The sequence below is a fragment of the Microcaecilia unicolor genome, chromosome 9 (assembly GCF_901765095.1).
Source record: "Microcaecilia unicolor chromosome 9, aMicUni1.1, whole genome shotgun sequence".
NCBI lineage: Eukaryota > Metazoa > Chordata > Amphibia > Gymnophiona > Siphonopidae > Microcaecilia > Microcaecilia unicolor.
Genome location: NC_044039.1, coordinates 192900549 through 192927317, shown reverse-complemented (window position 1 = coordinate 192927317; position 26769 = coordinate 192900549). Strand labels below are relative to the sequence as shown.

The 26769-nt window shown below is 45.9% G+C and overlaps 1 protein-coding gene across 2 annotated transcripts in view; it reads left to right on the top strand.

Annotated features, from left to right (window-relative positions):
• DYNC1H1 (dynein cytoplasmic 1 heavy chain 1) overlaps positions 1–26769 on the top strand; it is a 415182-nt gene that overhangs the window by 277661 nt on the left and 110752 nt on the right. For both annotated transcript variants that reach the window (XM_030213839.1, XM_030213838.1), the window contains exons 54-61: positions 7741–7956; positions 11645–11857; positions 12338–12465; positions 15073–15226; positions 20860–21006; positions 21258–21408; positions 21595–21848; positions 23002–23136. In XM_030213839.1, the coding sequence (XP_030069699.1) occupies positions 7741–7956; positions 11645–11857; positions 12338–12465; positions 15073–15226; positions 20860–21006; positions 21258–21408; positions 21595–21848; positions 23002–23136 (1398 nt within the window). The remainder of the gene's footprint in view (positions 1–7740; positions 7957–11644; positions 11858–12337; positions 12466–15072; positions 15227–20859; positions 21007–21257; positions 21409–21594; positions 21849–23001; positions 23137–26769) is intronic.

The following is a 26769-nucleotide window of genomic DNA, read 5'->3' as shown; positions in this document are numbered from 1 at the left end:
ATGGTCCCTCTGGATAGCAGGGATCAGGAGTTTCCTGAGGAGATTTTATCTTCTGCAGGTCTACCTCCAGGGGAGGATCACTTGGTGGTCTGGGTGTTCCATAAGGAAGATCGTCAGGAACTGATATCCCTTGTCTCCTCCACTTTGAATTTTGGAGGGTTCATAAGGTGGATCTGTTGATGAAGGGGATTCGGAAGGCTGGTAAGTCCATCCCAGTGCATCAGGTCATTAGTGGCATTGTACAGGCGCAGTGGGATTTGCCGACACACCTTTCTGACTAGCAAGATCCATGATCAGGCTTTATCCTTTGCCAGAACAGGAAGCCTCCTGTAGTGGATGCTGTGCTTTCTGCAATCACCAAAAAGACTCCAGTTCCTTTGGATGGGGGTATGGCTCTTAAAAACACTCAGGATCGCAGGATGGAAACCCTTCTGATGCGTAGTTTTGATGTGTCAGCTCTGGCGGTCCAGGCAGCCATTTGTAGTGAGGTTGCGAGGGCGAGCTTCAGATGGGCGGAGAAGGCCTTGGACAGGTCATCAAATGGCTTCTCGCTGATGGACCAGGAAGTTGCTAAGTTCGAAATGAAGTCTGCATTTTTGTTGGATACCCTTTATGACTTGCTATGGACTTCAGCAAAATCTAATTCAGCAGTACAGACCAGGTGCTTGTTGTGGTTTCGGTGATGTTCAGCGGATGTGGCCTCCAAGGCAGAGTTGAGCAAGTTTTCTTTTCAGGGGGAATCGTTCAGCGAGGAGCTGGTTAGGAGCCTCGAGGAGACTAAGGTGCCGTGCCTACTGGAAGTTCGCCCCTGGGGGTGAGTTGGGGCTTTGCAGCGGCTAGAAGCCAGGCACGTTAGTTTGCCATTTTTGGCCTTACAGAGGTGGTCTTTTCCAACAATCTCAGTATTTTCAGCGTTCGCAGTGCTTTCGTGGTACCTGTGGGGGAGGTAGAGACCGTGGTCAGTGTTCCCAGGCACCTGGACAAGTCTTGCAGTGAAGGTTTAGGGGCCCATCCTCTGGTGGCTGTAGGCACTCGGTTGTGGGAATTCCATTGGAGATAGTCCCACATAACGTTGTACCAGTGGGTCCTTGAGGTTGTTGGCATTTCCTCTGCCAGATCTCTTTTTGGAATCCCCTTGTCGATCTCAAGTCAATGTGGGAGCAGTCTGCAACACCCTCGAAAGCTTGCTGCCATTGTGGGCTGTGTATGGATCCTGAGGACAAGCTCCAGATAGGCTGTTATTCCATCTACTTTTTGTTTCCCAAAAAGGAGGCGTCATCCCGTCTTGAACCTCAAGGGGGTCAATCAAGCACTCCGCATTCCCAGTTTCTAGATGAAGACGCTGCGGTCTGTCATTATGGCGGTGCATTCGGGGGGAGTTCCTTGACAGCCTTGAACTTGACAGAGGCACATTTTCACAATGGTTCCTTCGTTTTGCAGTTTTGGGGAGACAGTTTCATACAATGCTTTTTGGTCTGGTGACAGCACCTCATACTTCTACCTCATACCTTTCCCTGCACGAGGAAGGGATTGAAGTTCACCTTTATCTCGTTGATTGGCTGAGTCATGCGGATTCTTATCAGAGGAACTTCGGGTTATGGCACATGTGATGCAGTTGCTGGAGTCCCTCGGTTTGGGTGATCAACAAGCTCGAGTCACTTGAAGCCGACGCAGGTGTTGGAATACCTCAGAGTCCGGTACAGTCTAGGGCCACGTGTTTCTCCTGGAGGCACGGATTCAAAAGCATCAGTCTCAAGGTCTTCTCCATTATCTTCAGGTCCTGGGGTCGATACGCGACACTTGCAGAACTCTTTCCTCTCAAGATAGAATCCTCAGTCCTTGTCTTTGGAGATGCAATTACCCCTTCGAGCGGGTTACCACAGTCTGCGATGGTGGCTTCATTCTCCTAACCTGTCCAAAGGGGTTCGACTCAATCCGCCGTGGTGGACAGTGGTGATGACCAGTGCCAGTCATCTGGCTCAGGGCCTTTGGTTCTCAGAGGGGTTGTGTTGCTCCATTAGTCTGTTGGCAACCAGAGCCATATGGCTCTGCTGTGGTTCCACTCTCTTCTGTAGGATGCAACAGTGGTGGCCTTTTACATCATCAAGGCAGAACACACAGTCATCAGTTGGTAGAGGAGATGGTGGTTCTCATGCACTGGGCGGAAAGTCATCCGGAGGATCTGTCAGCCGCTCACATAGCTGGAAAGGAGAATGCTCAGACTGACTTTTTCAGTAGTCGTGCTCTGGAGCCAGAGGAGTGGTCCCTAAGTGCCGAAGCCTTCAACAGCATCATCCATGGGTGAGGGTGCCAGTGATGGATCTCATGGTGGCCAGCAAGAACACCAAGTTGGACAGATTTTTCAGTCACTGGCAGGTGCGAGGTGTGGATGGCATCGATGCTCTTCTTCAGCCCTGGCCGATGGACCTTCTGTATGTCTTCCCTCTGTGGTCGCTGTTGGGGCGTGTAATTCAGAGAATAGAGGGGCACCCGGGCCTGATGATCTTTGGTGACAATGAATTGGCCATGCTGTCCGTGGTGTGCGGATCTGATCAGGTTGGTGGTGGAGCCGACTCTGTGGCTTCCAGTGTCAGTGAGACTTCTGATGCAGGGACCAGTGGCCATGCCAGATCCCGCTCAATTTTGTCTTACAGCTGAGGAAGAGAGGCTACTTGTCTAAAGTGATCAGCACTATACTGTGCTCTTTCAGGAGATCTACCTTACTCGTGTAGGTGCGAACTTGGAGAATTTTTGATAACTGGTGTGACGAGAGAGGAGTTGGTCCCCTTGCATGCCTTGGTGGTTCAGGTTTGGGATTTTTTTCAAGATACCTTGGATAAAGGTTTAACCTTGGCTTCCCTTAAGGTGCAGGTATTGGCTGTGGTGGGTTTTAGGGGCTGTATTAAGGGAAAGTCTTTGGCTGGCCATCTGGATATTGTTCATTTCTTCTGGGGAGTGGCCCTTCCTCGTCCTTTGCACCGTCCAGATTTTTCCATCGTAATTTGGTACTGGCCGCCTTGGTTCAGCCACTGTTTGAGCCTCTGTCCTATTCGCTTAAGGATCTTACTATGAAGGCAGTTTTCTTTGTCGCTATCTATTCGGCGTAGCTTGTGTTGAAGCTTCAAGCCCTTTCCTGCAGAGCTCCCTTTCTGGAGTTTTTCATGAAGCGAATCGTTTTGCGGCCGGTTCCGTCCTTCCTTACCAAGGTTTCTGTCATCTTTTCATGTCAGTTGGTGGTTTTACCTGTGTTGGGGTCCACCAAGGAGTCGGAGAAACAATTCTGCTTTCACAATGGATGTCAGGAGAATGTTGAAGGAGTATTTGTGTAGGATGGAGGAGTCTGAGCACTCATATCATCTGTTTGTTCTCCTGGGAAGTTGTAGGAAAAGTCTTGGGGGCTTCCATGGCTACTATTGTGAGATGGATTAAAGAGACTATTTGGTCTACTTACCTTGGCAGCAGGATGGTTCCAGAAAGTCTCAGGGGATATCATCATCTTGGAAGAGAGTTCTCTTGTGCCTTCTCTGAATATTTGTCGGCGACGGTTTGGTCGTCCTTACATTTGTCTGTCAGACTCTACTATGTGGATGTTCAGGCCCATCAGGATGCGGCATTTGGGACTCAAGTTCTTACTGCAGGGCTCCCTTAAAATTAAAGCAGTAAAAGGGTCCCTCCCTTAATTTTAGTGCTTTACTTCCCATCAGTCTCTGAGCCAGTCTGGAGGAATGCTAAGGAATGAGAAATTAAGCCTTACCTGCTAATTTGCTTTCCTTTAGTCCCACTGGACTGGCCCAGAATCTGCTCTAGTTTTCTGTACTTGAATGGGTGTTTGTGTGTGTGTTGTCATTGTGTACATGGCAGATATGTTTTTGATAGCAGAGATGGGGGAGGTCGTAGTCAATAAACCTGTTTAGTTTGTTGACTCTGCTATCTGAACTGATAAAGAATCCTGGTGGTTTGTGTGTTGGGTCTGTGAGTGCTTTCTGGGAACTGTGGGACAACTGGGAGTGTAATTTGAGAGCTGGAGACTTGCCCAGAGGCGGTTGTGACCCAATCGGTGGGAGGAGGGTGCTAGTGTAGAGCATGAGTAGCAGGTGCAGTTGGACCAAAGCTGTGCTGTGGATAGACCTAAGTGGCCGCAGGGTAACCCCAGGCGGGTGGCTAGGCATTTCGTAACACCTTGCTTTGGTATTTTCATACTGAGTCTAGCTACTACTACTTATTATTTCTATACCGCTACTAGACATATGCATCGCTGTATACTTGAGCATGAAGAGACAGTCCCTGCTCGACAGAACTTAAAGTCTAAGGCCAAACAGGACAAATAATGGATGTGGGAATGATAAAATGGACATGGGTACTGAACAAGTGAATAGGGGTTAGGAGTTAAAAGCAACCTCAATAAGGTGGGCATTTAGCCTAGATTTGAAGATGGCCAGAGATTGTGCTTGACATACTGACTCAGGAAGTCTATTCTAGGCATATGGTGCTCCAAGATAAAAGGAACAGAGTTTGGAGTTGGCAGGGGAGGAGAGGGGTACAAGTAAGAGAGATTTACCCAATGAACGGAGTTCCCGGGGAAGAGTGTAGGAAGGGATAAGAGTGGAAAAGTAAGAAGGTGCAGTATCTATTTCAAATGGAGACATACAACTATAAGACTGGAATGTTTTTGGTATCATCAGAGAGGGTGGGACGTTGCAGGGGAAGCTATTAAATCTGGCTTAAACGATAGGGGGGGTTGGGGAGGGGGGTTTGGGGGGGGAGGAGGGATTGGGTGGGGGTGAGGAGTACTGGAGGAGTGTCAGGTGTAGGAGAGTTCTTTTGGGGTTGGGTATAGAGGTTTGTAGTTAGGATGGTGGGGTCAAGTTGTTGGGGTTTACATGTATTCTTGTTGGGGTTTAAGGACTTGATATTTGGAATGGGAGAAATAAAAGATGGGGGGAGGGGGATAAAAAAATTATGGAAGAATTGATGCTTTAATGTTATGGTTGCATTGTGACAAGTATCTGGTGTGAGTGTTGGATACTGTATTGCTGTGGGTTGACGTGTTTATGTGAGAACTTCAATAAAAAATCATTGAAACAAAAAAAAAAGAGTGGAAAAGTACTGAGGAGCTGCAGAGTGAATGCACTTGTAAGTCAATAAGAGGAGTTTTGATCTCTTATGTTGAAACTGATAGGGAACCAGTGAAATGCCTTGAGGAGAGGGCCAATATGAGCATAGTGACACTGGCAGAATATAAGTTGTGCAGCAGAATTTTGAACAGATTGAAGGGGAGAGAGAGAGATAGCTTAATGGAAGACCTGTGAGAAGCAAGTTGCAATAGTTTGAGTGTAGATAAGGTTTTTGGTATTGTGCTCAGAAAGGAAGGGACAAATTTTTGGTGACATTGTAGAGAAAGTGTTGGATATGTGCAGAGAAAGAGAAAGGGGGAGTCAAAGATGTCCCCAAGGTTACGAGCTGATGAGACAGGTAGGGTGAGAGTGTTATCCACAGATAGAGAATGGGGTAAAGAGAAGAGATGGATTTAGGGGAAAAGATAATAAGCTCAGTCTTGGTCATGTTTAGTTTCAGAAGGCAGTGAGACATCCAACAACAGTGTCAGACACGCAGGTTGATACTTTGGTCTGTATTCCTGTGGAAATTCCTACTGTGGAGAGGTAGATCTGGGAGTCATCAGCTTAAAGTTGATTGAAGTGTGCAGAGTACTTATTGGCTCATTTAGGGAAAAAAAATTGAATACTGCTGGTCTCCACCTGCTGGTAAGTGTGCACAACCCATCAGTCTCTGGGCCAGTCCAGAGGGACTAAAGAAAAGCAAATTAATAAGGCTTAATTTCTCCGTCCCTTCCACTTTCTTTGGTCTACCTCCATATTTTGTGCCCGAGCAGCCATCATCAATACATTTCCATGGCTGTTCAGCAAGAAAATTTTACTGTTCCTTCTGGAGCTCTGTTTCTTTTGTGCAGAGTAGCAGAAAACCAAAAATAGTTCAGAAGAATCCGCAATACAGCGGAGAACTCGAACGCCCCACGGGAAAACACAAGTGCAGGTAAAAGTAGGATGTTTGACCACGGAAAAACAAATCCTGGAGACAGTGATCTTGAAAATGCTTATTTATTTGTTAACGGCTGTCAGGCCTGCATCAGGAGTCTTAGACACCTAAAAGAACAGCTGATCTGTGCGAAGGATGACCAACGATATAGTAGTCTGTAGGCAAAATGGTCTTTAAAAAGACCTTTGATTAAATGCAGCTTGTAAACAAGTCTGGTATCGTAAGCAGCATGCCTACAGACTACTATATCGTTGGTCATCCTTCGTACAGATCAGCTGTTCTTTTAGGTGTCTAAGACTCCTGATGCAGGCCTGACAGTTGAAACATAACAGTTGTGTCGAGTCTTTTTAACAAATAAATAAGCATTTTCAAGATCACTGTCTCCAGGATTTGTTTTTCCGTGGTCAAACATCCCACTTTTACCTGCACTTGTGAAAACCAAAAATAGGACATTTTTTATTTCAGGAATTATCAGGTTGCTACCACGTCAATGCTCAAAGCCTAGTTTTAAGCCTTTTTACTGGACTTGATTTTTTTTTTTAATCTAGTTTACAAAATATTTCAAACCTAGACTGCCTCTTGAGAGGAATAATTGGGATACAGGCAAAGTAAAAACAAAGCAGTAGCAGGTAAGGAAACTTAATAAATAAATACAAAATCTTAACCATATCCCATCAATAGCCCATAATACATAAAGAACCAGCACTGGAAAAGCACTAACAACAAAGGAAAAAATTGTCAAGATAGGCAATAGGCAGACAAATTGTCAATATGTAGGAGCTGTAATTGTAATCATTCTACCAGGAGAAGATCTAGCATTGAGAAAGCTTCTGAGCCTTTTAGGATCAAGAAGCACAAAGTTTTCATTAGAAAATTTCAAGGAGCATTCACAAGGGTATTGCAAATAGACCTTTGCACTCAGATCTAAGCATTTCTGGCACATGGTCAAGAATAACTTCTCCTGGCCTGTGCGTTGTAACAAGTTTGGAAAATGCCCAAATCTGCTTGGCAAAAAATAAAGACCTATGTCAAAAATACACATGAAGTCCAGTCGTTATCTAGTTCAAGAACATAAGAAAACTGTCTTTGCTTTTATTTCTTTATTCCTGGCACCCTCCACACCACCAGGTTCAGATCCACCTCCATTAGCTAGCTAATTCTCTGAATCCTGAGAACAAGCAGGAATGAAGAGCCTTAAATGTAGGTAGTGTTGTTCCGGTGGAGCCTGCATGGGAATGCTCACCACCACAGCTCTTTGTAACATGGCACTGTGCATATGCACACATTTCCTGTCTGCCGCTGTTGCACAATCGCCATTTTTCCAAGGAGCTAATTGGTTGCACTATTCTAGTGCTCCTACTCAGCACACATCTGAATTATTTTTATTTTTCCTGTTAAACCTCCTTTTCAGCTGTTAAGAATTTCCTTCATTCTCCACATCTATGGGATGATTTCAGAGGAATTTTCATGGTTCCAATTTTATACCATGAGTCCTAGACCTTCCCAAGACCAGTTAATTGCATGCTTTTGTTATATGGCTTGAAACCTTTACCGGCTATTATGTGCTGAGAATACACAATTTATTAATCCTCTCACATAGTGTTTGCTGCCTTACGGGCATATTACGTATAGGGTGAGACTATAGTTATGATACTAGAAGGGCTAATTTGTGATTTAAAATTACAGCTGAACTATGCAGATATGCTGAAGCGAGTGGAGCCCCTGCGCAATGAACTGCAGAAATTGGAGGATGATGCCAAAGACAACCAACAGAAGGCAAATGAAGTTGAACAAATGATTCGTGATCTGGAAGCCAGTATTGCTCGCTACAAGGAAGAGTACGCAGTGCTCATCTCTGAGGCCCAAGCCATTAAAGCAGATCTGGCTGCTGTGGAAGCTAAAGTAAGATCACATTTTCAGAATACCATCACCTGTTTTATATGGTAACCCATGGCTGTTTAAGTGATAAATACCAACTTAAGCAACCATGTTAACTGGCTTAAAAATAACCAGATATTCAAAGCCGAAGCCCGCACAGGTCCCAGCTTTGAATATTCAGGAACTGGCTGAATATTGACACCAAACATGTTTACACCTGATGTTCTCTGGTGAGCAGCAATAGTGAAGGTAGGCAGGTCATATGTTGGAGAAACATTTGGAGATTTTCCTAAAACAAGCCTCCAAGTTTGTATGAGAAGAAACCAACTCAGCATTGGACCTACAGCTGTACCAGCTCTCTGCTGGGCTTTATTCATTCTGTTTCTTATGCATCACAAAATTTTCATCAACATTGGGCTCTTTGACACACAAGTTGTGGTGGGATTTGTTTTGTTCATTTCTGTTGACTGCTATCAAATTGTAATAAGCCATTCTGTTTTGCTGAACTGCACTGAGCTAGGCTAGTGGTTCGTTCAGGTTTTCTTTTATTTGGGTAGCAATTCTGTACAGGTTGCTTAAAGTTACACACCTAGTGTGTGCACCAAGTTCTGTAATGGCAATTAAGCATTTCATAACTGTTATAGACTGTTAGTGCAAGTCCTCAGTTATGCATGTAACTCTAGGCATGATCACTTAACACTAGCTCTGTGGCAGGCCTAAATGTATGAACCTAAATGCAGAAGTTACACATGTAACTGGCAGTATTGAAAAGGTTTGGGGCATAACTGGTTGGCATATCCCTGCCTTGCCCATGTCCCTCCCTTGTCCATGCCATAATTTAGGCATTAATATTCTAGAATAGCACCTTAGTGCAATTACATGCCTAACTGAAAATTAAGTTTAGTTTGTCATTTGATATATCACCTTTCATAAAATAAAATCAAAGTGGTCTAAAGTTAAAATCAACAAAATATAGGAAATGAATAGAGCTCCAACCAAGGCCAGTTGGTGCTAGTTAACTCTAATAAATCACTGATTATTGGTTAGTCAATTCACACCTAATTAGGCAATCAAACTGTATGTGTGGCCCTGTTCTGTAGGCTGCACATGCAATTTTGCCTGCTAAATTCAAAAATGTGCACACAAGATTATAGAATGAGGGGGTTGATGTCCAGGTTCAGATTTAAAATGTAAGCCCTACAGGAACAGAATTATGTACTTATGTACCATACTTGAATGTAACACTTTGAGCTACTTCTGAAAAGTCATGAGCTAATCCAAATCCCCTCCCCTTTCCTAAACAAATTTTGCAGCATAATTTCTCCCTTCACTGGAAACAGTGTATTGTGAAGTATGTTTTCTTGGCCTTTTTAGCAAAGCCTTGTGAAACCTCAGACAGGGAAGGCTGAGACTGATAGTTCTTTTGTACTGAAGATATCCATGAAAAGAACCCATTAGGCAGGAATCTGTTCAAACCAGATACACTTCAATGCTTTGTCCCTCATCATCATGAGACTCAGATGCTGAGGGTAGTACTAAGTAGGCTTGGTGTTTGTGGAAGTGTTGATACTTTTAAAAATAAACCCAGGAGTCTGCCAGGCAGGCTTATGGTTTTAAGTGACATAACTCAGACTTGAAAAACAGCTCTACTGGGGTTCAATTAGCTTGCATCAGTGCCTTTCTTCTAACCCTAATGAACAATAAGTGTGTGGGGGGGGGGGGGGGGGGGGGGGAATCCTACCAACCACTGCTATGGGCCTCATCTGCATGCGTATTTCTATATTTGATAACCATCCGCTGTCCAACTGGATTCCTGCTTGCTTCTAAAGTACACTCCCCTGCAGGCTATTCAGTAGTGGTACCTAGGACAATAAGAATATGTGGGGATGTCTAAAAAGACTTCCTCATGCAGCAGTGGGTACAGAGGAGAACCAGGGCATTTCCCTTTAGAATTCACCATACAAAAAGTCTGATTCTGGTTTAATTTCAGTAACAGCAACATAACCTGTCCACTAGCCAGATATATTATGAATTAATACAAAACACAACAGAAGTCACTCAGGATCTGAAGATTTGTTTTACCACCCCATACCAACACCAACAAGGACCTTCTTAGGAAAAGGCAGAACTGTAAATATTGTAGTGAGCTCTAGAACATCAGTTCACCTATTGGGAAAATTGAACACACTGGATTACTACTGATCTCTACAGACACTCAATGCTGACAGAATCCATGGCCTCGGTCACATATGCAGAGAGCACGCTCTCCAAATACAGGATAAGCAACCACAAACTAAAAGTAGAAATGCATCGACAAAAATTAACCTGAACCCCTAAGATGCCAGGCTCTGCATGCAGTGCAACACCAGAAAAATAGAGATGCACTTCCTCCTGTACTGTGCAAAATATAAAGATAGCATCAGTTCTGAAAACAGACACATTCCAATCACTAATGTAAAAAATACATATATATATATATTTTTGCCTGGTGATTTTATTTTTCCAATCATATTGGTCCCAGTCTCTTGGCTTTTCTTTCATGTATCCTCTTTAGTTGCTTTCCAAGACCCTATCATTTGCCTTTTCTTTTATCACCTTCTGTCTTCACTCTGATGTTTCATGTTCCAGCTTTCTTCCATTTATTTTTCTACCTCTGTCATGTTGAATATTATTCCTTTTTCTCACATCCAGTCTTCAAAATTCCTCTTTTTACTGCTTCTGTTGCTTTCCATTTCTCCCACATCTATGTCCATTGTTTTTCTTCTCCCTTCCTCTCCCTCCATGTCAGGCATTACCTCCCCTTACAGTTCCCTATATCTAGCAATCCCCCCCCACCATTCCTTGTCCACTTTCTAGCATTTCTACCAATCTCCCCTTCCTCATTCCTCACGTACAGCATGCCCCCTCACATCAGTTCCCACTACTACCTTCAGACTTGAAGCAGAAACACAAAATTGCAATGTGGTATCTCGGAACCCAAGCACACCCCCTCCTGTGTAAGATGCCAAGCATGTATGTGCTTGGGTTCCGAGACCCCACATTGCAATTTTGTGTTTCTGCTTCAAGCCTAAGGGTATTAGTGTGGGAACTGATGTGAGGAGACATGCTGTACGTGAGACATGTGGAAGGGGGAGATTGGGGGGAAATACTGGGAAGTGGGCAAGAAGGGATGAGAGGGGGAATTGCTAGGTATAGGGAACGGGAAGAGGGGGAAATGCCTGACACTGAGGGAGAGGAAAAACAATGGACGTAGGTGTGGAAGAAATGGAAAGCTATAGAAGCAGTAAAAAGAGGAACACTGGATAGTGAGAAAGAGGGATAATATTCGAGTTGATTGAGAGGCAGAAAAGACATCTAGCGCACACATGGACTCCAAGGCCCTACACTGCTATTTTTTTGTCATTCTCTCTCCTGCTTCCCAGTCTGAGCAGAGGAGTCAACCCCTACCATCAAGCGCCCCCCCCCCCCCCCCCCCCCCCCCCCCAGCCCAGAGTGAAAAATGTTTCTTTAAAGGTTAGAATGTTATTTCCCTTAGGTAAAGGCCTGTAGCTCTGTCACTGTCTGCAAGTTCTGTAGTTTGGACACAGTCTGAAAATTCACAGATTTTCAGAAATTGCCACAGGAAAATCACAGCAATGTGTGTTAACTTTAGGTGGGTTAGAGACAAGCATTGGTAGCTTTCTCTTCTGACTTTGTATTTTGAAACTTACAGGTGAACCGTAGTACAGCTTTGTTAAAGAGCTTGTCTGCTGAACGGGATAGGTGGGAAAAAACAAGTGAAACATTCAAGAACCAGATGTCCACTATTGCTGGAGACTGTTTGCTGTCAGCTGCTTTTATTGCTTATGCTGGTTACTTTGACCAACAAATGCGACAGAACCTGTTCACTACTTGGTCTCATCATTTGCAGCAAGCCAATATCCAGGTAAGAAAGTAGTGAGAACTTTTTTTTATATAATCTGTCTACATTCCATCCAGTCAACTCTGTAGTTGAGGGGGTTTGTAGTGGCAAACTAGAAAGAGAGGGAGAAGGAAGGAAATCTGTCTTGTTAGGGGTAATTTTAAGCTAACTCCAGTGACTAATTTCCAACAGGTACATTGACTCTTGCCAGACTGGAGAATCTTTAGTTGGCCATGAGGTCACACTGTTTCATAAAAGCTTGATTCTAAGATTTAGTGTTCAACTAGTAGTAATTAAACTATTAGATGCCTTGAATTAGTGGTTTAGATGTTCAAGTAGTTGTCACTTTAACTTTTGTTGCCAGCAGATTTAAAACTAGCCTAGTGTGTTCAGGCAATACACAGTTCCACTGTGGAATTCGCTGAGTTTGAACCATTGATGTGACCAGCATGGCTCTTTAGTTTGTAATGTGTAATCAGTAAATTTGCATTTATTTTGTTTCAGTTTCGCACTGACATTGCAAGAACAGAGTACCTCTCTAATGCAGACGAGCGCCTTCGCTGGCAAGCAAACTCATTACCTGCAGATGACCTGTGTACAGAAAATGCAATTATGCTGAAACGATTTAATAGGTATTTGTAATTTCAAAGCACTTGAGTTTTTCATAATCATCATATCATACTGGTCTAAGAATATTTTAGAAACTGAGGAATTTTCAGTGAGCAAACAAATCAGTTGTACTTGGAGGTGGTACATCAAAAGGTAACAGGCTAATATTTGGAGGGCCAAGGTATGGATGAACAGATAGCTAAATGGGAATGAGGAATTTAAGGCAGTTTCAGATAAATTAGTACTGGAAAAAGAATTGACAATCTGTTTCATCCTGGGCTGCTCTTGTTAAAGAGAGTAGGCACTTGGAGAGAAGATGGAACAAAGTAGGAATTACATGTACATTTATAGGCAGGAAGAAGTTTGTGGCCAGTGGGTTAACATCAAAGAACAGATCACAGCAGCTCTGCCTTTTGAAGGAATTATTAAATCCTTCCATGCAGAAATTGGGTGGCATAAAATTGGCTGCTGGCCAGTTTAGTTCTTGTTTTATAGGGAAAATTTAAAGTATTTGTATAGGAGTGTAAAGAGTGATGGTTTTATACAATTAAGGATATTTCAACGGGGGAGAACAAGAAGATGCAGCGGGTGTCATCTTGGCTGGACCTATTCCCAGTGGTATTTCTTAAGGGATTGATGGTTCAGTTGCATAGTATAATGGATCTGAATCAGGGTCATATCCCATTTCCTGTAAAGCAAGCAGTGATTAAACTCTCATTAAGGAAGGGGAGCTGGACAGGACTGATTTGGCCTTTTACTGCCCAGTGTTCCAATTATATATCAGCATGTTAGTGTGTAGAAGCCAGTGTTAGGTTGAGTCCTAGGCAATTGGGATTCCTTTATGGACAAACTACTGAGTATATTGGTCTCTTTAATAAAAGAGAGCCTTTTGTGGGAGATAAAGGAAATGGTGTTTTGATCTTTGTAGACCTTTGTCTCATTTGATATGGTAGATCATGTCCTATTAAGACATTCTTCTTAGGCACTGAGAGTAGCTGTCATTCTTTCTCAGGGGGAGAATATAAAAGATATGGGAAGGCCAAGAATTAGCAATTGTACCAGTTACGTGTAGCTTTTCTCAAGCTTCAGTTTGGTCTCCCTTGTGTAAGTCTGCTAGTTGGGATGGTTGAGTGATTTTGAAGTTGTAAGTCACGTCTTTGCGGCAATGTATTTTTGTCAGGGACAACCAGGAGAGGCCTCCAGATTAGTTTCAGAGCGTAACATTAAAAGATAAGTCTGGCTAAATTGGAATAACTGTGTGTCAGTAGGCAGGATAAATTGCTGTCAGATGGGCTGGTTATTGAAGTTGACCCCTCTGCCGAGTAGTAGGTCAGTGAAGAGTTTAGGGCTTATACTGGATGGAAACCTCTTGCTAGCCAAGTATTTATAGTTGAGGCATCTTTTACGAATTTGTATTGGATGTGAAGTTTTTGGATCAGAAGGATTTAGCAACATTAATCAATGATTTCCTAACAAATAGACTGGGTTGTTATAACAATTTGTATGGTGGTTACCACAGTATGAGTTGAAACCCTTTACAGCTGATTTAAAATACATGTATATTATCTATTCAAATTAATAGCTCTAACTTTCAAAGCATTTTATTGAAAGACTAGTGGAACCCAGCCCGTTTCCTCAACAGTGAAACCCCCGGGCCTTAGGAAGGCTCTCTTGTAAGCAATTTTTTTGTCTCTCCCCTGCCCTCCCCTCCCCTCCATGTCCAGCGATTCTCCTCTTCCCTGCCCTCCTATTCGTGTCCTGCAATTCTCTTCTCTCCTCCCATCCCATCCATGTCCATCAATTCTGCTGTTCTTTGCTGTGCTGTGCTCTGCCCTGCGATGTCCCGCAATTCTCTCTTCCTTTGTACCTCATCGTTTTCTGGCTGGCTTGGCTGGCTTCCCTTCCATTGGTAACATCCTGACATCAGCTAGCCTCCATCGCTCCCTCTCACTGTTCTGCCTTCTGACGTCATTACATTTTGACGCGAGGGTGGGGCAATGAGGGGGAATGGAATGCTGGAGGCTGGCTGACGTCATGAGATGTTACGAACCCAAACAGCGATGGAACGTTGGAGGTGCAAATTATTATATTGGATGACTTGTTACAATTCTGAATAAGTTCTTTCGCATGGATATTGGCGCTTAAAATAATTACTCGAAAGAGAGCTGTGTTTAGGTAAAATTATTATTTTCACAGAGCTAGGTTGAAATGTGCTCTCCAAGTATATTGTGCTGAAGTATAAAAAGCAATTTTAATTTTCTCCATAATCTGAAGTCTTTCATATGTCTGGCTTATCTGTAAACCACTACTGAATTTTCCTGGTGGTCTCAGCAACAGTTGCAGTGTTGGCAGCACATCTTCATATTCACAGTTTTAAAGAACGTGCTTTAAGTTCTACTGTCCATCTTTTAAAATAGTCCAGAGAGTGACAAACATTTGCCACACTGGTAGCCCAGTCCAAATGGGAGGGCCACTGAGGGTTTAAAGAGGTCAGAAGAAAAGGTGCGCACAACACTGACATACCCCATCTATTGGTTGAAGTAAATCCATCACTTTTATCCAGCTATATATAATTTAGTTGTACCTAATAACATAGTTTAAAATATATGAAGTTAATGTTCTCTCTCTAGGTATCCCCTGATTATCGATCCTTCTGGGCAAGCTACTGAATTTATTATGAATGAATATAAAGACCGCAAGATAACCCGTACTAGCTTCTTGGATGATGCTTTCAGAAAGAATTTAGAAAGTGCTTTGCGATTTGGTAACCCGCTACTTGTTCAGGTTAGTATTAGTGTTGTATGTGTCTGTATACCATCATACATCTGTTGAAATTCACCAAAGGATATTTGTAGTCTCCCACCCAGACCCCATTACTCTCCACTTCCCCAGCCCAAAACTAGCATGATTTTCCCTCGGTCCCCTTTTCTCATCATGCCTAGCCAGTCAGGTTTTCAGGATTACCACAATGAGTATTCATCAGATAGATTTGCATGTTTTGGAAACCCCTTATGTAGAAATCTGTATGATACGCAATCATTGTTGAGAAATACTGTTGTAGAGGTCCAAGACCTGTCTGTTTACAGTCCTATGGCTCTTAAATAGTGTGTCCCAAAAATCAAACAGGCAAACGCTCTGCTAGATCCAGAAAAACAGAAAAGAGAGCAACCCACGTAAGTAAAATTATATTTCATGTCATCAAAACAGCAATTTCCTTTAATCACCTAACATGGCCATGTTTTGCCCTACAAGGGCTGCATCAGGTGCTAAACAGATAACTGTAAATAAATAAATAAAAGGCCATTAGATAAAGTACTTAAAACATCTACAACTTAAAACAAACTAAATATAAAAGATATATCTCATACAAATAAAGGAAGAACTACATATCCAGCAGGAGCAGTCCAATGTTTTCCCTGTCTGGTTACTGCTAAAAATATATATATCTATATAAATAAATCCCACCTTGAACGTTCTGAAGCTCCCTCCAACTGTGGCAGTGAGTCCTGAACTGCTGTAGTCCTCCTGGCTATTCGGACTACTCACCACCGCCCTAAGCCACGCCCCATCTGCGACCTACGCCACGCCCCAACTGGACATAAAAAGCACCATGAACGTTCTGAACCACACTTTGAAGCTTCAAAAGTTTGAATGTTCGAAGCTGTGTAACCACTTTTAACCACAGTACATCTGGGCGCCGCCATGATCTGAAACGAGCGTCACAGCTGCAACACACCAATAGGAATACAACAAGGGAGGAGCGTCTGAGGCGAAGGCGTCAGTTGCCGTTGCCACGCAACGGAATGCAATCACGGGTCATGCACCTATCAAACAAAAGAAGGGGCGGACCTACGGCTCATCTAATCTTCTACTATAATAAAAGGCAACCTCAACGTTCTGAGGACACTGACGTCACTGAAGTCAGTCAGAGTCCCAGAACGGTTCGTAAGTTCGTGGTGGTGAAGCCACTGAACAACTTGCTGCCCCGCCCTCGCGTCAAACGTCATGACGTCGAGGGCGGAAAACCAACATAAAATGAAAGAAGGGACCGCATCAAGGAAGGGGGAGGAGTAGGGAAACACGCGGAGCGTGTTTCCCTACTCCTCCCCCTGCCAAGGAAACGCTGGCTAGAAAACCACCCAAAAGCTACATACATAAAATGGAGCCCCGCCAGAGAATGACCGAGGTCCAACACCCCCCCCCCCCCTCGCGCAACGCCCCCCCCCCCCCCCCCCAAAACAACCAACAAATCTCACAGAAGAAAAGAAATCCCACAAAAGACAGGAGGTGCAACACCCCCCCCCCCCCCAAGCCACCCACCGTCGCGTACCTTTGCTGGCGGGGGGCACGAAACCCCGCCAGCATAAGTCCTGTCTTCAGACTCCGGCTTGATTCAGCATTACTAGCCTCTGCAGGCAGGGCTTCTGTGCGTCTGACGTCTTGCACGTACAGGACGTCAGACGCACATAACCCCGCCCAGCAGAGGCTAGCAATGCTGAAGATCAAGCCGGAGTCTGAAGACAGGACTTATGCTGGCGGGGTTTCGTGTCCCCCGCCAGCAACACTACGCAACGGTGAGTGGGATGGCGGCGACAGCGGGACTATCGTGCTGGGTGGGATGGCGGCGGCGGCGGCGGCGGCGGCGGCGGCGGGGGGGGAGGGGGAACATCGCGCCGAGGAGGCAGTGAAGGCAAAAAAACAAACCCCTGCAATCTAGCAGCGCTTCCTTCACTCATCTTCAAAGCACCGCTTCCAGAAACCCCTGCCCCCACACACTCACTCACTCACTCATCTGGCAGCGCTACCAGACCCCCCCCCCCCACACACCTCTTCATCCAAGTTGAACACCACAACACACCCCCCACAACCCTCCAACACTCACACTCTCTCTCTAAAAATCTCATCTGCCAGCGCATCCTGAACCCCCCCCCCCCCCACACACACATACACTCTGTCTCATATGGCAGCGCTTCCAGAAACCACGTATATACACACACACACACACACACACACACACACACTCATCTGGCAGCGCTTCCTAAAACCCCTGCCACACCCACACACAGTCACTCACTAATCTGGCAGCTGTTGCTGAACCCCCCCCCCCCCCCCCCCCCCCCCCCACCACACACACACACACACACACTCACTCTCATTTAGCCACACTTCCTGAACCACCCCACCACCACCACACACACACACACTCACTCTCATCTGGCAGTGCTTCCTAAAACCCCTGCCACAACCACACACAGTCACTCACTAATCTGGCACCTGTTCCTGAACCCCCCCCCCCCCCCCTTCACACACACACACTCACTCACTCTCATTTAGCCACACTTCCTGAACCACCCCACCACCACCACCACACACACACACACACACACTCTCTCATCTTGCAGCGCTACCTGAACCCCCCCCCCCCCCCCCACACACAAACTCACTGTCATCTGCAAAAGCTTGATAAACCACCCCCACACTCATCTGGCACCGCTTCCAGACCCCCCACACACCCCTCTTCTTCCAAACTGAACCACCCAACACACCCCCCACACCCCTCCAACATACACACTCTCACAAAATCTCATCTGCCAACGCTTCCTGAACCCCCCCCCTCCACGCATCCCCACCCCCACACAATCACTCTGTCTCATCTGCCAGTGCTTCCTGAAACCCCTGCCACCCCCCCCCCACACAGTCACTAATCTGCCAGCCGTACCTGAACCCCCCCCAACACACACACACACTTACTCACTCTCATTTAGCCCTGCTTCCTGAACCCCCCCCCCCCCCTACACACACACTCACTCTCTCATCTGCCAGTGCTTCCACAAACACTCACTATCATCTGGCAAAACTTGAAAAACCGCCCCCCCCCCACACACACTCACTCATCTGGCAGCGCTTCCTGAACCACCCACACCCCTCTTTTTCCAAGCTGAACCCCCCCAACACACCCCCCACACCCCCAAAACACACACACCCACACTCTCATCTGGCAGCGCTTCCAGAAACCCCATACACACACGCACTCACTCTATCTCTCATCTGGCAGCGCTACCTGAACCCCCCCCCCCCCCCCCCCCCCCCCCACACACACACACTCACTCTCTCTCAACTGGCAGCGCTTCATGAAACCCCATACACACACACTCACTCTCTCTCTCATCTGGCAGCGCTTCCTGTACCCCCTGCCCCCCCCCCACACACACACACACACTCCCTCACTCTGTCATCTGCCATTGCTTCCTGAACCCCCCCCCCACACACACACACACACTCACTCTCTAACTTTCATCTGGCAGCGCATCCTGAATCCCCCACACCCCTCTTCTTCCAAGCTGAACCCCTCCAACACATCCCCCCCACACACACACTCTCTCTCTCTCTTCCTCTCCTCCAGCACACCAATTGCTTAGGTGCAGTGGCAGCAAACTCAGACACCACAGAAAGAGGGGGGCCTGACACCATAGAGAGAGAGGGAGGGAGGTATCTCTGTCACACACACACACACACTCTCTCTCTCTCTCACACACTCTCTCTCTCCCACAGACAATGTGTTTCTGTCTCTCACTCTCATACACTATGTCTCACAGTGTATCACATTCACTCTCTATGTGTCACACAGTCAGTTACATACTCGCTTGGTCTCATACACTCAGTCTCACAGACAATCTGTGCCTCACACACACTCTCATTCTCGCACACACTGTATCTGTGTGAAACACACTCTCTCTCTCTCTATCACACTGTGTCTCCCATACGCAATTGCACACACTCTCATTCTCACACACACACACTCTCACACAGACACACTCACACCCAGACTCACTCTCTCTCACACACACACACACACACTTGCACTTTCACTCTCTCTATCACACACAGTCACTCTCGCATACACTCTCCAAAACATACACATTATGAGGAAAACCTTGCTAGCGCCCGTTTCATATGTGTCAGAAACGGGCCTTTTTTACTAGTATATGAATAATTGATTAACGGAAGACAAAAAAAAAACAGTCCCATAAAACAGCTCAGATGCATAAGGGGAATGCCAAAACAAAAGTTAAATACTCACCAATACAGCATTAAAAACTATCAAGAGGTTTGCTTATACAACAGCAGTCACAGTAACTCAAATACATTAGAGGAATGCCAAAACAAAAGTGAATACTTGCCAGTATAGCAGTAGAAACAAGCTAGAGGTTGGCTTTTACAAGCCGCAGTAACAGCAGCTCAGATACATATGAGGAATGTCAAAACAAAAGTAAAATACTCCCCAATAAAGCACAAAAAACTTTCAAAAGGTTTGCATTTACAAGCAGTAATTACAGCAGCCACAACAACCTGACATACAAGCTGCCTTCAAATGATAGTGGGGTCAAAGTTTGCCATTAAGAACTTTCTTCCCCTGCACTCAAGAACAAACTTTATTAATACAAATTGTCTGCAACTTTTCATACAAAGTTAAAATAATCTCTTCTTTAAATACGTGAAAAAAGTTAATGCAATCACATAAAACAACAGAGCTGCCAAGTAAAGGCTCACCTTCCAATAATCTGAAACACTGATTTTCTGGAATTTTCAGCCTTAAGCTCTAAAATGTAAAAAAAAAAAAAGTTCTCCAATTAAATAATAAATGTTATATATATATGAAGGTGACATATGAAAAAATAATGCATTCCAATGATGACATTGTATATATATCAATATAGGGACTGAAAGGAGAACAAGCAGAAACCTCATAAAAGCCATAGGGAAAGCAAACGAACCATATAAAAAATGCAATAAAATATAAATCATTGAAAAACAGAACACCGTAAGGATAAATACAACATAGAAGTAAAGGCATTTCCCATAAGGACTAAAGTCTTATAAATTAAGTCACCATTTTGTAAAATACAAAGGAAAATAATAAAATTCATACTCAAAACATAAGATAAAGTAGCATAAGATCATATATAATGAATAATAATCTTAAAACCATACATACATAAAATTAAAAAAACTAAACTAGTACATATAAATAGAAACTTATACATTAACAGAAAGCAAGTCTAACAATCATAGAAATGCAATAAATTAAATTAAAGGAAAACAGAGTAATCATTCTCAAGATTCAGTCCATGAGGAGTCATGGAATTAAACCTAAAAATAAGTCTCTGCTCAGTACGCAGTAAAAGTAAATCCACATCACCGCCCTTCCAAGAGGGTCGTGGTTTAACCAGAACACAACCTATAGTCTTCAAATGAGTGACCTGTCTGCATAGTGTGTTCAACCAAGGGTCCTGTGTGTGAGGTCTTGCAATGTCCTCTTGAATCAGAGCTGCACCAGCTAGGTCCCACACCACCCTTGGAATCTTTAGCTTATATATATGTTGTGCATATATATAAATAATAAATCTTCTTTCTAGGATGTGGAGAGTTATGATCCCATTTTGAATCCTGTACTAAATCGTGAAGTTCGCAGAACTGGAGGCAGAGTACTTATTACCCTTGGTGATCAGGATATAGACTTGTCTCCATCATTCGTCATCTTCCTTTCCACCAGAGATCCGACGGTAAACAAATTTTTATTGTTAGCGGGGATGGGGAGGCAGCAGCAATAATAGTCATAAAGTTTTTGACGCACATAGTCATGCCCCTTGAGCTGGGAAATCAGTAGTGAACTATTCTACAGATTTGAGTAAGTTGTCTTAAGAGATTTGAAAAATCACACTACTTGCAAAGCGGATTGAGTAAACCATGGTACTAGTTAATGCTTTTGAGAGATGACTGTAATTAGCAGCTGATCCTGCAATTTGTTTGACAGGTTGAGTTCCCACCAGATCTCTGCTCTCGGGTCACATTTGTTAACTTCACAGTGACACGCAGCAGTTTACAGAGCCAGTGTTTGAATGAAGTCCTGAAGGCTGAAAGACCTGATGTAGATGAAAAACGTTCAGACCTCCTGAAGCTCCAGGGTACATATATTTAAATTCTGTTATCAGATAGCAACTGGCTACTTTCAGAACATGCTCATTTCGTATGTTCATTGTTGAAACAATTTGATTAAACTTGTGCATGTGAAATGCAGAATGCACATTTTTATTAGTTCAGTGGCAATGCTCTGTGAATGTTGCAATTTGGAATTTTCCCTTTTACTTTAGGTGAATTTCAGCTGCGCCTTCGACAGTTGGAGAAATCTCTGCTTCAAGCTCTTAATGAAGTCAAGGGCCGTATTTTGGATGATGACACCATTATCACCACTCTAGAGAATCTGAAAAAAGAGGCAGCTGAAGTCACCAGGAAGGTGGAAGAAACTGATATTGTCATGCAGGAGGTGGAGAGTGTCTCACAGCAATACTTGCCACTTTCTACAGCCTGTAGCAGCATTTACTTCACAATGGAGTCCTTAAAACAGGCAAGAATAGGAAAAGCAAGAGATCTGCTACTTGTAAATTATATTAATTGAATACATCATTACAATTGGTGCGTTATTCAGAAATTAACCAACCTCAAAATTCAATTAAAAAAATTCTTTACTATAGCTACCTTAGGAGTCTGTTTACTAAGCTGTGTTAGGCACTTACATGCACCTAACTCAACACAAATTGCCTAATGCAGGACGCGCTAAAGTGTTCCACTTTAGTTTTGTCATCTGTACACGCTAACTGCACAGTGGTAATTTAAAAAAAAAATTTTGGAGGGGCATGTTAGGGTGCAGAGACTAGACATGGATGCTGTATGCTGACGTTAGGTCTATGTTAATCAGTTAGCGTATGCTAACGCAGGAGCCCTTACCATCTCCTAAATAACCCAAGTGCAGAAATTCTACAGTTAGAAAAATGCCTGTTTTACATCTGCATTAGAAATGGGCTTAGGTCAGGGAAGGGCTTGAATAAGGGCGCACTAAGCCCGTTTTAATAGTGCAGCTTAGTAAAAGCACCTTAGCTTGTTACTAATGATCTAGGTACAAGTAAGTAGAAATAAAGGGTATTAGAAACCTTTCCAGGACTGAAGTAATGAATTTGTGACCATCTTTTTTCAAGAATTAAAATCCTTTCAATGCAGAACAATCAAAGTGCAAATTGTAGTTGGGGTGCACCCTTGCTGTAAGTTGTTATATTAAGCCTATTTTTGATTATTGCATTACCGTGAGCATGACAGCTATCCTGATTTGCCTTTTATTTGTTTATTTATGGTTCATTTGTATCCCACATTTTCCCACACATGCAGGCATAATGTGGCTTACAGAAAAATTAGGAAAATTTACAATTTAAGAGAACATTCAAAGTTGACAAAGGATAGACAAGGGGATCAAAGATGATCTGGGGAAGTTGAGGAATCTCAAATTAAGTCTTCTAACCTGGTTTTCCAGGTATTCTAAATGTCAATGTAGGAAATTTTTGTCCTTAATTGAGACAGCCTCTACATTCTCCAAAGTTTGTATTCTAGATTCCAAACTTTCAACCTTCAAGGATTGCTGAGCAGTTACCTGCGCTTGAATCAAGACCATGTGAGTGGTATAGCTGTGTCCTGATAGTACTTATGTTGGTTTTTTTTTTTTTTTTTAGATACACTTCTTATACCAGTACTCTCTCCAGTTCTTCCTGGATATCTATCATACAGTTCTGTATGAGAACTCCAACTTGAAGGGCGTTACAGACCACACTCAGCGTCTCTCCAGGATTACAAAAGACCTCTTTCAGGTGCAGTATGAGCTATTGTCATTCTGCTTACTCGCCCAATACTGTGGTGCTCATTTTCAAAGCAGACACCTCAAAATACTTAAAAAAAAAATGTTTTAAATGTCCAAATCCCAATTTTGGAAAGTCGGAATTTGGATGATTCACACTTGCAGTTCATCCAGATAGCAAGGGTACATGTTACAGACGGGACTAGGGAGGACCCAAAAGTAAGACATTCAACTGTGATTTTCACAGGAAGAAACGTCATTGCGTCCAAGTTACAAAAAGGTGCTCTGAGCGCCTGACCACTGGAGGGATTAAGGCATGACCCCTCCTTAATCCCCTGGTAGTTGCTGTCCTCCTCCCTCTCACCTGAAAGAAAAACCAGGCTCTGTCAGCTGCAGGTATTATGTCCATTCTGAACAAAGCAGCGAACAGGTCAGAGGAACAGCCTAGTGGTTATTGCAGTGGACTGTAAACCAAGGTACAGATATTCAAATCCCACTTTAAATCTGTTTTTTTTTTTCTGGGGCTTCCTCCAGGAACATAAAAATACTGTACCTAAAGTTCTCCGAGGACAAGCAGGCTGCTTGTTCTCACGACTGGGTGACGTCCGCGGCAGCCCCCACCAACCGGAAAGAAGCTTCGCGGGACGGTCGGCACGCAGGGCACGCCCACCGCGCATGCGCGGCCGTCTTCCCGCCCGTGCGCGACCGCTCCCGCCAGTTCCTTTTTTCCGCGACTGGAGAGAGTTGTGCTTCTGCCACTCTCTCTGTTTCAGCCGCCGGATTTTTCGACCGCGTTTACGCGGATCGTCGCTTCGCTCGGATTACCGTTCGGTTTTCCTTTTTTTCTTGTTTGTTAAAAAAAAAAAAAAAAAAAAGAAAATCTCTGCGCGTGTGGAGCACGCGCTCCCCTTTTCCCTCGCTTCCAGCGGGGACGCCACATTGCGGCCTAGTGGTCGCTCGGTCGTTTATCTTTTCGTGGTGTGATTTTAGCCACCATTGACGACTTTGACTTCGCCGACGCGATTTTTCCGTCGATGTCCTCGAAGGTCCCGAGTGGATTTAAAAAGTGTGGTCGCTGCGGCCGGCCGATCTCGCAGACCGACACCCACGCTTGGTGCCTCCAGTGCCTCGGGCCGGAGCACAATCTCAAGTCGTGTGCTTTGTGTCTCGGTCTCCGGAAACGGACTCAGGTTGCGAGGCAAGTTCTGCGGGACCGTCTTTTTGGAACTTGCGCCGGCCCCTCGGCGTCGACCTCGACGGCATCGGTATCGAAGGCCGGTTCTTCGGTACCGGTATCGATGCCCGAGACATCGGCACCGATGGCAGCGACCCCAGGAGAACAGGTCCCGTTGGCCCGCCGGTCCGCCGGTGAGAGTGGGGTTGAGAGGCCGCGTGGGCAGTCGGCCCCGGTCACTCCCTCAGCTCGTGAGCCACGGGACCGACCCCTGTCTGACCCGGTGCCTCGAGACCGAGGGGGATCGACCTCCTCCTCCTCCATGCCCTCCGGCGCCGGTGACGTGCATCGAAAAAAGGATAAGAAGCGTCGTCACCGGACGCCCTCGGTGCATCCCGAAGAGGAGTCGACGCCGAAGCGGCATCGTCGAGAGGAGAGGTCTCCGTCGGTTGTGGAGGTACCGACGCGTCGGGGTTCCGGCACCTCGGTGCCGTCTCCTGGCTCCCAGCAGCTTCCGGCACCGACACCCTTACCGGCCCCACCGCCTTTCCCGGCAGCGGGCCTGGACGAGTGCCTCAGAGCCATCCTTCCGGGGATCCTGGAAGGGCTGATGCGCCAGGCTGTGCCGGCGATGACTGTGGCGCCGGCGAGCTCTAGCCCGGCGCCGGGGCTGTCGACACCGCCGCCGCTTGCGGTGCCGGTCTCGACTGCCACGCAGGTGGAGTCCCCGTCGACGTCGATGGAGGGAGCTCCGTCCCCACCGGCGCGGGAGTCCACCGCTCGACGACACCGAGACCTCGGTGCCTCGACGTCGAGCCGGGCCCGGTACAGGACTCAGCTACATGAGCTAATGTCCGATACCGAGGATGAGGACTCGTGGGGGGAAGAGGAGGACCCTAGATATTTCTCCTCAGAGGAGTCTACGGGCCTTCCCTCGGACCCCACGCCTTCACCGGAGAGGAAGCTCTCACCTCCTGAGAGTCTCTCCTTTGCCTCCTTTGTGCGGGATATGTCTATCAGCATTCCCTTCCCCGTGGTCTCTGTGGAAGAGCCGAGGGCCGAGATGCTCGAGGTCCTCGACTATCCATCACCACCTAGAGAGTCCTCCACGGTGCCGCTGCACAATGTCCTGAAGGAGACGCTGCTCCGGAACTGGGTGCGACCATTAACTAACCCCACCATTCCCAAGAAAGCAGAGTCCCAGTACAGGATCCACTCTGACCCAGAGCTCATGCGGCCCCAATTGCCCCATGACTCAGCGGTCGTGGATTCTGCTCTCAAGAGGGCACGGAGTTCGAGGGATACCGCCTCGGCGCCCCCGGGGCGGGAGTCTCGCACTCTGGACTCGTTTGGAAGGAAGGCCTACCAATCCTCCATGCTCGTGACCCGCATCCAGTCATACCTGCTCTATATGAGCATTCACATGCGGACCTATGTGCAGCAACTGGCGGACCTGGTCGAGAAGCTCCCGCCGGAGCAGTCCAGGCCTTATCAGGAGGTGGTCAGGCAGCTGAAGGCGTGCAGAAAGTTCCTGTCCAGGGGTATTTTTGACACCTGTGACGTGGCATCTCGTGCTGCGGCCCAAGGTATAGTGATGCGCAGGCTCTCATGGCTGCGTGCCTCTGACCTGGACAACCGCACCCAGCAGAGACTGGCTGACGTCCCTTGCCGGGGGGATAACATTTTTGGTGAGAAGGTCGAGCAGATGGTGGACCAACTGCATCAGCCGGAAACCGCTCTCGACAAGCTCTCCCACCGGACGCCTTCAGCATCCACCTCAGCAGGTGGACGTTTTTCCCGGGCCCGGCAGGCTGCACCCTATTCTTTTGCAAAGCGTAGGTACAACCAGCCGGCCCGAAGGCCTCGTCAGGCACAGGGACAGCCCCAGCGCGCTCGTTCCCGTCAACAGCGTGCGCCTAAGCAGCCCCCTGCGCCTCCACAGCAAAAGCCAGGGACGGGCTTTTGACTGGATCCACGGGAACATAGCCGCCCTCAAAGTGTCCGTACCGGACGATCTGCCGGTCGGGGGGAGGTTAAAATTTTTTCACCAAAGGTGGCCTCTCATAACCTCCGACCAGTGGGTTCTCCAAATAGTGCGGTGCGGATACGCCCTGAATTTGGCCTCCCTGCCTCCAAATTGTCCTCCGGGAGCTCAATCCTTCAGCTCCCATCACAAGCAGGTACTTGCAGAGGAACTCTCCGCCCTTCTCAGCGCCAATGCGGTCGAGCCCGTACCACCCGGGCAGGAAGGGCAGGGATTCTATTCCAGGTACTTCCTTGTGGAAAAGAAAACAGGGGGGATGCGTCCCATCCTAGACCTGAGAGGCCTGAACAAATTCCTGGTCAAAGAAAAGTTCAGGATGCTTTCCTTGGGCACCCTTCTGCCAATGATTCAGAAAAACGATTGGCTATGTTCCCTGGATTTAAAGGATGCATATACTCACATCCCGATACTGCCAGCTCACAGACAGT